Source organism: Bolinopsis microptera, chromosome 2, assembly GCF_026151205.1.
Source record: "Bolinopsis microptera isolate Bmic1 chromosome 2, MBARI_Bmic_1.0, whole genome shotgun sequence".
Taxonomy (NCBI): Eukaryota; Metazoa; Ctenophora; class Tentaculata; order Lobata; family Bolinopsidae; genus Bolinopsis; species Bolinopsis microptera.
In genome coordinates this window covers 22325017-22339070 of record NC_087073.1, presented here as the reverse complement: position 1 = coordinate 22339070, position 14054 = coordinate 22325017, and the positions used below count along the sequence as shown (strand labels likewise).

General features: G+C 38.6%; 2 protein-coding genes across 7 annotated transcripts in view; both read left to right on the top strand.

The window, feature by feature from the left end:
* LOC134811794 (PH domain-containing protein DDB_G0287875-like) overlaps nucleotides 1–14054 on the top strand; it is a 113547-nt gene that overhangs the window by 53550 nt on the left and 45943 nt on the right. The window lies entirely within an intron of this gene.
* LOC134826287 (ATP-dependent RNA helicase A protein-like) lies at nucleotides 1831–13910 on the top strand. 2 transcript variants are annotated; one of them, XM_063838618.1, is made up of 22 exons: nucleotides 1831–1892; nucleotides 2371–2486; nucleotides 3660–3761; nucleotides 3889–4233; nucleotides 4353–4448; nucleotides 4843–5025; nucleotides 5676–5874; nucleotides 6072–6235; nucleotides 6867–7058; nucleotides 7302–7443; nucleotides 7594–7733; nucleotides 8684–8873; nucleotides 9284–9371; nucleotides 9474–9664; nucleotides 9806–10293; nucleotides 10626–10804; nucleotides 11111–11233; nucleotides 11368–11583; nucleotides 11707–11931; nucleotides 12296–12410; nucleotides 12520–12596; nucleotides 12791–13910. In XM_063838618.1, the coding sequence occupies exons 2-22, from the start codon at nucleotides 2385–2387 to the stop codon at nucleotides 13068–13070; spliced, it is 3837 nt and encodes a 1278-aa protein (XP_063694688.1). In that variant the 5' UTR covers nucleotides 1831–1892; nucleotides 2371–2384; the 3' UTR covers nucleotides 13071–13910. The 2 variants fall into 2 exon arrangements, with proteins under 2 accessions (XP_063694688.1, XP_063694687.1); XM_063838617.1 differs by having other exon boundaries at nucleotides 1834–1892; nucleotides 2374–2486.

The following is a 14054-nucleotide window of genomic DNA, read 5'->3' as shown; positions in this document are numbered from 1 at the left end:
GAAGCTATAACTCTGAAACTCATTGTTTGCGCGAGAATGTTGGCTCGCGATGGGGGGATGCAACGTCAATTAATGTCAGTATTCCATAAAAACCCCAAACTGACATTGACATTAATTGACATTAATTGACATTAATTGACATTAATTGACATTAATTGACATTAATTTGTCTTGAAATTTGAGATTATCATTATTCGATAAATATTCAAGATATTCACGTCTATGTAAGTTAGACCGGTTCAAAAAAACAAAATGTCCTTGAATAATTATGAGTATGTTCTTATCTGTTGATCCTTAGGTTCAAAGACCACCAAAAAAAATTTCAGCTTTGAACTCTTCCATCTTCGGTCCCCACCGGCCACGCCCATATTTTATTGGTTTCTTATACAGGTAAATTATCTAGAATCGGCTTTTTTAGTATGAAGGAGAAATTTTAGCTGTTTAAGATTCGTTATTCAAATATAAATGTCATGAAGGTATTTCGTTTAATGTGGGTTTTAAGTTCTGATGATGTTGAGAACCACGCCCTTGGATGGCCACGCCCATTTAAGAAAATTAAATTTCGGAAAACCGTATTATTTTAGTTTTGTTGTTTAATGATCTGAATTTTTCACATTTCACATTTCCATATGTGATAGTAGTGAATAAATTGATGATATAAACGTTCTAAAGTGCTAAAAATATGGTAGAACTACATAATCTCTGGTCGAAAAATATCGTGTCAATTAATGTCAGTATTCCTGAATTTTGCAAAACTGACATTGACATTAATTGACATTAATTGACATTAATTGACATTAATTGACATTAATTGACGTTGCATCCCCCCCCCCCCCCCCCCCCTCGCGATATACCGTTATTTATGTTTTTCTGGCTTTGTGCTAAAGTAAAAGTTCTCTGTACATTTGAATTTTAAATCGATTGAACGAATGTCGTGCATGCAGCATGGTATAATTCCCTAATCTGCTGTAAATGTTAACGATTACTGGTCTGAAACCGTGTTTTGGCACATACCATGTTTTCATAGTGCAGCCAGCAACAGGTGCCTCCTGAGAGTATGTACATTTATGTGCGGACTTTCGGTGTGAAGAAGGCTAAAAGTAGATCGAGTCGTTATCTAGTTCTCTAGTTATCTATTCGTACTTGTTGCTGACACGAGTTTTTGTTCTTGAAAGGAAAGATCGGCCGTTTTCAAAACGAATCATTTCAGAGCGCAGTTGGGATTTTTTATAAATTTGTGTGTAAACCGTGTTAAATTGAATTGATTTTTATTTTCTTAGAAATTGTTTCAAACCTTAATTATGAAAATATTCAATTATTCGCTTACATAGAAATTCTGACCGGAATGTGTTTTATTGAATATTCAATTTTGATAATTCCTTTCATGAGTAATATGTACCTAAAATTGTAACTCAGTTTCCTAGACATTGAATTATTCAAAGTCTATCAAAATTCGAATTGACAAAATCTTGCTCTATTAATAAAGATCTTGAGGGTTTCTGTAGAAAATAGTAATAAGGGTAATAGAGAAGGGTGACAAACACTGTGTCTGACATTTCAGATCGATAATTTATATGTCAAAAATGTTAAACTCTAAAGTGATTAACATTATTGACAATATATTGCATTATAAAACAAGCTGATTTCTGCAAAGTGGAGCAGATTTTCAGTTTGATAAACTAAAACAGTGATTTTTGAAGAATTGTGTTAAGATCCAAACAATCTATTGAATGCATGATCGAACCTCGGTTTTCCGTGAACGTAACACGGTAAATTCTGGTTCGATTGTAATATTTTGATAATTCCGATCATAACACACTTCTTCAACTGTTCAGCAGGATGTTACTAAAAGTATCTGAAATGTCAGACATCAGCTTCACCCCCCGAAAAAGGTATGTCTGTGTCTTTCTGGTGTTTTCACAATATTATCAGTCTAAGAGGTACATCAAGTTTAAAAACACAACTGGTTTAACCAGTAATGGATTGCCGTCCTGTGTCATGAAGCTACACAACTGTTATGTAGGGGAATGTGAAAGAAAGAACTCTTAATCTGAGTTACCAAATATCTTGGAAACTGAGTTACCAATTATCTTGTTATTTTACCTTATAGGACAAAACATTTCCACATGACCTTATGTACATTCCACACGATATAATAATATAATTATAATAAAATTTTATAATGAATATCTGTAGTCATTGAAAAGATGCATACGTCAAATTACAAATATAATTGGAAATTGGAATTGAAGGGCACCTCCTACTTTATCTATTGAAGGGCACCTCCTACTTTATCTATTGTAAAAGTTAGGAAATAATTTTAATAGCCAATATTCCCTCTTGAAGTGACCGTTACTCTTTAAACTGCAGTAGGCGGGAGGAACATGCCGATTCACAAGGACCTTGTCGACGCGTTCTGTACTGCAAAGAATATCAAGGCTAACATCCGGTCTTCTGATGTCAGAGGAAAATTCTTCAAATGCACGGTTTGTGTTTTTGGTATTTTGCAGCTCTGGGAGGTTTTATGTTACTCTTTAAAAGTTTAAAATAAAGAAATTTTGAAGAACTGCATGTGTTTCAATAACTAAAACGTTACGACAGATATGAATAATTAATCCTTTATACCAATCTTGATTCCTGGCTGTGACACAGTGTACAAGAGTTATCAGGTTACCAGGTTACCAGGTTACCAGGTTACCAGGTTACCTACCACATGTATAATTTATCAACCAGAGCCTCATTAAATATTATTCATTACACAGTTAGAGCATGACATTCATTTATTTACTGTAGCCTATTCATCCATAAATGGTCAAATCACTCTAAAAAGCTTTAAGCGTGAATTTGTATTGTTTAAATGGCCAATGGGCAATGATTGGTGGATGATGGTGAGACAAACGTGCCTCATTAAGTATTTAACTTATCATGACTGAAAATGTTAATATTGTTTCAGGCGTAGTACAATAGGATAGCATCAATTCCTCCCTGATATTATGTACTGATTAACTATTTTCTTCTTTCTAATGAAATGTTAATTCCGTTAAAATTGCAAGCATAGTTTTATAGATATTATTTATAAATTATATTATTTATAGATGCAATTATACAAAGTTCTCGTATTACTAAGAAGATAATTGAACTTGTACTTTTGGAGATTACCGTTAACGATTAAGTTCAGAATAGCGAATTTAAAGTGAAAGGTTATTTGTTGTAGTTTAAACACGTGCCATCACTTGACAAACCCATCCTCAGGGGGTACTTCTACGTCAGTTAATGGGGAAGGGGCAAAACTGACATTGACATTAACGTCCGACATTAACGTCCGACATTAACGGACGGACATTAACTGACATTAACGGACATTAACTGACATTAACGGACATTAACTGACATTAAAGGACATTAACTGACATTAACGGACATTAACGGACATTAACTGACATTAAAGGACATTAACTGACATTAACGGACATTAACGGACATTAACTGACATTAACGGACATTAAAGGACATTAACTGACATTAAAGGACATTAACTGACATTAACTGACATTAACTGACATTAACGGACATTAACGGACATTAACGGACATTAACGGACATTAACGGACATTAACGGACATGAGCCCCCCCCTCATCCTCACACACCTTCCCTCCAGATAACACTACCCGGACATGCAGACTACTCCGCGCAAGGTGGAGGTCCAACTAGAGACATCGCTCAAGAGAAGGCGTCCGATGAACTTGTACAATATCTTCAGGTTTGGGCGGTATTGTTGTTTCACTTTTCAAGATGAGTCCTTTATTTTAAGGTATATATAATTACAATTTTGTAACACGCCCAAGTGCGGTACAATAATTAGATTAACTAATTGGAACTAATGTCAGGTATGTGGTGAGATGGATGATGATGGAACAGCAGTACTCGACACACCCTCTCATGACGCTCCTCCAACATACCTTGAAGAGGAGGACTACAAAGAAGAGGAGCACTGCAAAGAAGAACAAGTAGGGGAGGGTTACAACAACACCCAACAACAAACATTTCAACCACACCCTTCTAGAGTACCAGGTGGGAGAGTTCCACCTGGGCCACCACCTGGACCACCACCACCTGGACCACCACCACCTCGGCCCTCATCTGGTCAACCTCCTCAACAGAGGTTTCAACAGAGACTTCCTCCACAGCAGCAACAGCAGCAGAGTGTCGGCATGAAGCGGCCGGTTGAGCAGGTGATCCACCCACACTGCTTCTTAGTTGTTAAATCTCTAAATCAATATGTTATGTTGGTAGCCAGTTACTAGCGGTCAGATCTATCTGATCTAGGGGTACTAACTACATTAATTAACAGATGAGTGGAGCAGAGAACGGAGGGTACACCATGGAGAATGCTCGTTCTGGTTTGAACCTCTTTCTGCAGAAAAACCGCCAGCCAACCGACATCGATGTAAGAATTGCGGAGTGTATGTTTTAACTTACTGAAAGAAAAAAGACACGATAATTGGAATCAGGTGTCCCGCTCACACTCCAAGTTTGAATGTCCTTTTCCAAGAAATTAGCTACTTGGCGGCCGTAGCCTATGACACCAGATTCTCGTGATTTTTGTAGCCGTGTACATCTTGTGATTTATGTAGTATGTACAGACTACTACAGCCTCACGGGATTTGGGCTACTACACACTCACTCTGATTACTACACGGCTATATATTCTAACATTTCATTACTGTTTTCTCAGAATTTATAACAATGTCACGTGTCTTATCTCAAAATAATAATAGTTCGTTATTATCTAAATGTAAGAACTTTCTTAAGATCCAGTAATAATATCTCTCTTTGCACAGATACAATCCAGTGGAGCAGCTCACTGCATGTCCTTCACAGCCAGTATGAAGGTCTACATACCTCGCTTCAGACGCACGCTCCACGCTAAGGAAACTGCTAAAAACAAGAAGTTGGCGCAGAACAAGTTAGCTCTGAACCTTGTTACTCAGCTGTACAAATGTGGTGCAATAACCAGCATGGAGGTTCGCTTACTTTCACTTACACAGATTTCTTATCCGTGGGGTTATCTTTTTATCACTAAAAATGTTCCACCCTTGAACCTACATAATATCTGTTCTGTCATCAAAAGAACCCGTTTTCTAACTGATATGTCTGCAAACTGGTATTGGTGTGTAACAGAAAGGGCTAATGCTTAGAAACAGCCTATTTTCAAGATTGTTCTCCTCAAACGAAACAGATAAGTTCTAATGATAAAAACTTGACTTTTCAATTCACTATAATTATCCCGAAACGAAGTCTAAATACCTATATTTATTATCTCTGAAATTTTCGTGCAATTCTGACAGGAATTACGTTGTGTGGGTAGTTACTTCTGGACCACCCTGTATTTAACCCTCCTAATATTCACAATACGCTTTTATAACGAACTGTTATAAATAATTATCATCTAGATAAATGATGCTCACCTCATCATCAATCAATTCACCATCGAATGATGAGGTTATTTACTTCAATACAGCCCATTCAGTGTTACAATAAGGAAGCAGTGTTCTGTATTTTGGCCTTATTCCAAAAACTAATGCAATGAGAAAAAGGCATACTACGATAAACTTCTGATTTCATCTTGGAATCTTGTAGATGAGTAGAAACTAAAAAGCCACTACTGTTTCAGATGAGCGCAAAGCGTACTAAAGCCACGATCAAACCCTCACCGTGTAACATATCTGGTGAGATGGGTGAGAAGATAACGGCACTGTTACACGAGTGTAACATTGAGGCAGTGGTTGTGCCAGACGTGGTGGAGGAACCACTGCCCCTACTGCTTCCTGATCACCAGAATATCGGACAACAAGAAACTGAGGTTGAGACAGGTACGTGATCAGAACATCTCATTCTTCTGTTCGATGGAATCTTGGGGAAGTTTATAGTGAAACGAAACGATTTTTTCGTAATTGAAAATTCTGTTTAAATTCAGTAATTGGTTGAGTGAAATTTCAGATGGAATAACTAAACAGGTAATGTGGCGTAATACAATAATAATCACTAAATTGACGTTTATTCCCAACAGAAGGTAGAGTGATAGAGTGGTCGCCGCCCTCCCTAGCCTATGACCCATGGCTAAGTCGAACTAACGATGTAGAGGAAGCAGGTCCAATGTGGAACCCAGACCACATCAACAGTGCTCTGTTGGAAGAGAGGTCGGGAAAACTGGAACACGATGAGTTTAAAAAGGTTTGTACAAAGTAGTAGTAGTAGTAGTAGTAGTAGTAGTAGTAGTAGTAGTAGTAGTAGTAGTAGTAGTAGTAGTAGTAGTAGTAGTAGTAGTAGTAGTAGTAGTAGTAGTAGTAGTAGTAGTAGTAGTAGTAGTAGTAGTAGTAGTAGTAGTAGTAATAGTAGTAGTAGTAGTAGCTCTCTAGATTGCTAGTCAGGGTGACCCAACTACATGGTAACCATATTATATTGTATTTTACATTCTACATCCGGTACGGTGCAGTTATGCATTCCAACAAATCTCTCAGCTCTATTGGAAAAGAAACATGATACACTACTTGAACTTAAATTTGAACTTAAGCTTGAACTCTTCTGGGCTCTCATGTGTCCTCAAATAACACATAGAAGTTCTTAAGGATACAAATTTCCTGTTAATGTATTTTTATATTTTTTAAATTCTTGTTATATTCTTATATTATTAGATTGTTATATTTTTATATTTCTTATATTCGTATATTGACGATAGTGGATGGTTGAGATGATTTCAAGCACAGGTCGCTCTCAAAGCCAACAATAAGCAGTGACCTCAGGCACTTGGAACCTCCTCGGCTCCTCGAGCCTCCACTGATTTACTGACCATATGTTTTTCCAGAGGTTGGAGGGTAGACACCAGCTTCCAGTAAACAACTTCGCTGGAAAAGTCCTAGAACTGATCGACAGTAGCCGTTGTGTCTTGATACGAGGCGGAACAGGCTGCGGTAAATCAACCCAAGTTCCGCAGTTCATCCTGGATAGTTACATCAAGGAGGGACGAGGTGCGGATTGTAACATTGTCATAACCCAGGTATGTGCATAACCCAGGTATGTAACATTGTCATAACCCAGGTATGTGCGAGGAATTTGACCTGGTGTTGTCATGTAATTTGAGAATATGATAACTGTTCATAGAGTGCAAGACTTTGTTAAACTTCCTATTAATTTATATCGAACTGCATTGACCTTACATACATTTAATTAGCTTTATCAATGTCTCTTGTCTGATATTCCACCTCGCCATAATAAGCCTTATCTATTAACTCCATTACAGCCGAGACGAATCAGTGCCATAAGTATTGCTGAGCGGGTAGCGTGGGAGAGATTTGAGGATGTGTCAGAAAGTGTAGGTTATAGTGTCAGATTTGATTCCCAACTGCCCCGACCATACGCCAGCATCCTGTATTGCACCACAGGTACCCATTACTTATATTCGACGTGGATATCAAATGATTTGTCTATTGAAAATCTGGCGCACATCCAAGCGTATCAGTAAATGATTCTGAATATTCGTGACTATGCCTCTTCGGAATGTGCTAGTTTTAATTTGATGCTGTCACTGCCAGGCACCTTGCTGAGAAAGTTGAACAATGGCCTACACGGCATATCTCACGTTGTGGTGGACGAGATTCACGAACGAGATGTTAACACTGATTTCTTGCTCATAATTCTCAGGGACATGTTGAAGATTCACAAACAACTGAAGGTACGCGAATATAACCTGTTGTGTCTGTCAGTTGACGTGATATGATTTGTTTAACGATAATATATACAGTGGGGTGACATATGTTTTCGTCACTTCTGAATGCGCGCATTATAGCGCGCGAGTTTGCGTGCACGTCACGTGATATTGTTAGCAGTGAGTGTAATCACAAGTCTGGAGAATTTGTCTAGTACAAGGCCCAGACCCTTTAGCGTATCTGTAGTAAATTTTGTGGCGATGTAATATCTATGACACCACTAAAAATTGAGGAATAGGAAAGTGTTCACAATATCCAACTTAGCATGGTAAACTTATGATATCTCTGGCTGAAGATTAACAACTCTAACAGTATTTATTTTAATCAGCTGAGAAACCCCACTGTATATATGATTGTTTGATAACTTTTTGCTTACAGTTAGCGTGGGCCAATCTTCCTGTAGTTCAGATTTATACAAATTGACGCGATGGATGTATATCGCAACATCCATGATCCAAATCAGCACATGGCACAGTTTTCATACCGTATTGCAAATTTGTTTGCCCCACTGGATTAACACGGGCACACTGACGGTTACACTGTCAACCCGCACAACGTAAGACGCACTGATAGTTTTCTTACTTTTGCAGCGCAAATTATCGATTAGCGCGCCAGTCACGCGCGGCATGCAAAATTATGTATAGTGAAATCGATCTCATGCCGACCATCTTCAGGAAGCTTGTAAAGCAACGTGTCCTTGCAAATATGCTGTCAGTAACGGCCGTTGATTGACCCATTAAACAATGTATCTGGCATCAAATGTTTATAGGCTGTAACGGCTTCATCGTGCGAGTACATCAGTAAGACGACCCAGCTGCGAATTTATTACAAGCGCGGGAAGATTCTAAGTTCCCGCCTGAATCATTCCGGCGATACTGCTCCGAATGCAAATGAATTGATTGAATTTACTTCACAGGTCGTTCTGATGTCGGCTACTGTTGATGTGGATCTCTTCAGCAAGTACTTCAAGTGTCCCGTAATTGAGGTTCCAGAGCGAACTTTCACTGTAGATCGTTACTTTCTTGAGGATACAATCGAGATGGTGGACTTTGTACCACCTCCACCCAGAAAAAAGAGCAAAAACAGCAAGAAGAATCCTCTGGCTGGTAATGAAATGTTTTACTTCCTAAAATGCCCATTACACATAGTAACTGGCACATTTTGTATTTTCCCGGGGTTGAAGGATCAAGGAGCAAGGGCCAGGCCATGGCCAGGGGTACATTGTACGTATAAGTTGCGGTGTACCCCTGTAGTAACATGGGTAAAATTTAAAGGAAAAGTGTATTTCTTACCTCTTGGTAAACCCCGATCAGTGTAATTGTTGACATAGTATACTTCTTGCCTCTTGGCCTCGATACAATTGTCCGTGATCGCTGACCATTAACCTGTTCCTGTTGATTGTGTATCGAGCCTGATATCTTGAAACCTCATCATAATATGAGACATGATGGTTGAGTGGTTTATTGATTCTCAGATCGCATCTGTTCATTTACCGTAACCAGATTTGTGTTCGCAGGAGATGATTACTGTATAGATAGTGACGATGAGACTGAGGAATGTAAACAACGTGACACAGAAGAGAATTGTAACCTCCTATGCGACACGTGAGTATTTGACAACCACCTTTTCTCGTTCAAAAAATACATGAACAAAAATGTCAGTGTGGTACTTAACAAAAACTTATACTTAATACTGTTTGGTCTCAGGACGCAATACAAAGCCAGCACTGCTCAAGCCATGGCTAAGATGTCAGAGAGAGAGTTCAGTTTTGAGCTGGTAGAGAAGATTCTAGATTGGATCAGAGAACAGCCTGAACATGGTTCTGTGTTGGTATTTCTTCCCGGTTGGAACCACATATTTGCTCTTCAGAAGTACCTTCAACAACACCCAATCTATGGTTTGTTAATTGTTTTAAGCTTTGATGCTATCACCGATCCTCTTCACTACATTCATCCCGAATATTCTGCAGAAACTAGCTTTTAATAGTAGCTTTACATTGTTCCAATCTGTTTGTATTTTAATTTGTTAATTCATTCAGGAGGAGCAGATTACTGGTTGTTACCCCTCCACAGCCAAATCCCAAAAGACGAACAGAAAAGGGTATTCGTTCCTGCTCCCGAAGGATTCACTAAAGTCATCCTAGCTACCAACATTGCCGAAACAAGTATCACTATCAACGACTGTATCTACGTTATCGACCTTTGTAAGGCGAAAATCAAAGAATTTTTCATCAAGAGGAATTTGGCAGACTACAGGATGTTGTGGGCGAGTCAGACGAACCTGGAGCAGAGAGCTGGGCGAGCAGGTCGAGTGAGACCAGGTGTTTGTTTCCATTTGTGCAGTAGGGCAAGGTACGAGGCTATGCCTCACCATATCAGCCCCGAGATCCAGCGCACTGCACTGCACTCTCTAGCACTCACCATCAAAGCTTTGAATCTGGGGAATGTTGAGGATTTCCTTGGTAGTGCACTTGAGGCTCCACCTAAATCTTACGTTGCGAATGCTATCACAGTTCTTCACGAAATGGTTTGTTTAAATTATAATCACTAATCGTATAACCGTCATACGAACTATTTGTCCTGCTTTGAAACTTTAAGTCTGTTTTAAGACAAACCACCCGGGCCGGGCTTGAATGCTCCATTTCGTGCCCTCCATAAAGCTGAATGCAGACACACACACACACACACACACATATAATATACATAAATCAGTGACTTGAGTCCTCACGGTGCATTATAAGGAGTAAGATTTTGCTATTGATATTAAGACCGAAACTCTGATCACTTTTAGATATTTTGTTAATACCTATTTCACAAGCCTTGATACTGATATAAGTTTAAGTAATTCCAACATACCAGGGAGCTCTTAGCAGGCAGGGTGACATTACCCCGATGGGTCACTGTCTCGCAATGTTGCCTCTCGAGCCCAGGCTTTCGCAAACCATCCTTCTCTCCTGCTTATTCCGCTGTGGAGATCCAATGATAACCATGGCGGCTGCCTCCTGCTTCAGAGAGCCATGGATACAACAGGATACCAGGTTTAGATCCACTTCAAATTCAGATTGGAAAAGTTTCAATTTTGAAGATATGAATTTATAACAAAATTTAATTTTCGTTAAATTTCCTTAGAAATTCTTAAGATATGTCATATGTGTTATTGGTCATGTACCAATTTAAACAATTGAACATGATAACTAACATTTGTGTGCGGCCAGTGTGAAGTGTCATCCACAGCACTTTATGCCACTTGCACTAATTTTAGTATTTTCGTCTAATCTACCCGGGGATTATGAACTCACTTGGAGTTGGTTACAATTAGTTACCATGACGACCTTGTTTTGCAGGAGGATGAGTTGGCATCACAAGAAACTAAGCGGGAACAAGCACAGTGACCACATTGCCATGCTGAATGCCTATACCCAGTGGGAACGGGTCGCTGCTGAAGAGGACAAGGAGAGAGAACAGAGGTAGGGTCCACCAACACCTTTCCATTTTTCATGCTGCTTGATTCTGCTCTTATTTGGCGGGAATAGAGACGCGGGACGCCCTTGAGATTTTAAAATGCAAAAGGCTGAAATCAAATGATTATAAACTGTTTTAGGTATTGTGATCAGAATCAGATGTCGAGTATGACGCTTCAAATGATCCACTCCGCCAAGAACCAACTTATGAACCTGGTCCTGAAGATGGGCCTCCCTGAGGAGTGTCTAGCTCCAGTTGAGTTCAGTGTAGATGGGAGAGACAGGAACCTTGATATCATGACGGCTATGTTGGCTGCAGGACTTTATCCTAATATCTGCATACATCACGAGAAGAGGTTTGTAAATATTTCGCTAAAAAGAATACAGAGACTTTCAATTGTTTAGTAACCATGTAACACGAAATGACCGATTGTTAAATATTCAACTATTTAGTATGATCTAATCCACATATTCTGCAGAAAGTTGTGGGTTTCAGAAACTCAGCAAGCTCTCATGCACAAGAGCTCGGTAAACTGTACCAACGGTAATTACATCTTCCCTTCACCTTACTTCGCGTATGGAGAGAAAATAAAGACAAAGGTTATCGCCGCTAAAACCACAACCATGGTGTCTCCTCTACATCTCATCCTGTTTGGAAGCAGCTCGGTGATCTGTCATGCTGACCACGTCTCGATAGATGAATGGTTCGTCTAGGCTAACAGCTGTTGAGTGTTGTTGTTATATTTATTTTAGGGTTACCGTTTTTATAAATATTTGTTTAAAACTTAAATAAATAAAGCTACGAATTATTAAACAACATCATCCCGAAATACTCCTTCTTCCAACCTGATTAGGAATATTCTCCTATATTTACAATATAGTACAATATACATACATCGTACACATTGCGATCACCAAGTATTAAATATCATGGCTGAAAATACGAATATAATATCAATACAATGTCAAAAATTAGTTGGATTTAAAAGCTATTTATATATCTGATGAAATTAGTTTTTATTGAAATGGAGCCTTAGCCCTCATGCCTGATATCACATTCTATCTCAGGATACCTCTGGACATGCCAGGACAGAGCGCAGCACTCCTGTGTGGGCTCAGGAAGGCCCTGGAGAACTTGCTCATGAGAGTCGCTACAGATCCACAGATGGCTGCTTGTCCTACTGTTAGTTGAGAACTTCAGATCGTTTGTATTCTTTTTAAATTTGGAATCTAAGGTTTTCATTTTGTCTACGATTTTATGTTTGCTCTAAACTGTTATTTTATTCAATCAGGGAACTGACTCAGACATTCTTGAAGCAGTTTATGCGTTGTCAGATCCAAGAGCAGGGAAATTCTTCCAAGATACCATGTAAGGGTTACTATTTCCATTCCACTAGAAACTTTTACATCGTGCGTGATCGTTTAGATTTGCTCAGACACCCGATTATTTGACTAACAGTTTATACCGTACATAATAGCCGTGTATCATGTGTGTTTTTGATTAATAGTGGATTGATAGTCAATGTATTCTCAGACTACATTAACCCTATACTTTTGTTCCAGAAGAGCGCCAGAATATTATGGGGGGCCCAAACCCGGCGAGGAGGATCAATCACCATCTTCTCGTGGTGGTCCGCGAGGTGGCCCCCGGGAGAGTCAGTTCAGAGAGGGAGGCGACCAATTCCGAGGCAGAGGTGGACGAGGACTACCTAAACGACCAGGACTGCCCTCAAGACCTGGTAGCTTTAATAATGGACCAGGTGGTTTCAGAGGTGGAAGAGGTGGTTTCAGGAGGGGTGGTATCGGTGGCAGAGGAGGTTTTAATCGTAGAGCGGGCTATTAATATTTAAATTATCTAATTTTTCATTTGTATTGGAGTTGTGAATATATTTTTAGTGTGTGGAATATAACAGCGTACAGACCATTGCGACCATTTTGGCATGTTCTGTTAATTTGTATGTCGAAAATCAAATTTTCAGTATAAACTGATTTGGACATCAGAACATCCTCCAAATAATTTTTAAACTCAAATTGAATCATTATTACAAATTTAAAGCTTATTTTTATGATTTAACAGTAACACTAACACTGGATTGTATTTTATCATCTCATTCTCTCATCTCTGTTAACTTTTTGGGTTGCTGACCAGTTCTAACATTTTCGGTTCATTTTAGTTGTCGCTTCTGTGTTATGATTGTTTATCATATTATATTTATTCGTGGTTGCACTGTTTTTTTCTGTTTAAAATTATCATTGATAAAAGAAAAGAGCTTTTTAATCCTTCTGTGAAAAAAATGTCTAATGTCTATAGATAACCAAAGTCTCAACTTAACTTCGAGCAAAAAACCATCGTCCTTATGTACATGTAGAATCAATAATTTTAAGTAATTAATCAATTATTTCATCTTCAACCTTACTACTATTATTGCTGAGATTGAAACAGAGACCTGAGACATTAAAATGAGGTGTATAATTATTCAGCAGATCAAAAATTACCAATATATTCTGTTCCCCCTGCATCGGTGAAATTGTTGGATGCGAAACAGTAGCACCCCGATTTTATTGGTAACGTTGGTAAAGAAATTCAAAATATGCACGTTGCATTTTAAGTATTGATCGAAGAATTAACTGGGCCCAGTTGTGTTGAATCACGCAAAATATTATGACTATGAGTTACACATCTGAAAAAGAAAAAATTTAGTCTCGTCAACTGTATTGCCGGATTAATGTTTGAAATTTGGTTCTTATTAAAACATCGTCCTTACAGTCACCGACTTTTAACAGATAACATCATACATTTTGCTTTTGGAACGAATCTCGATGAAAA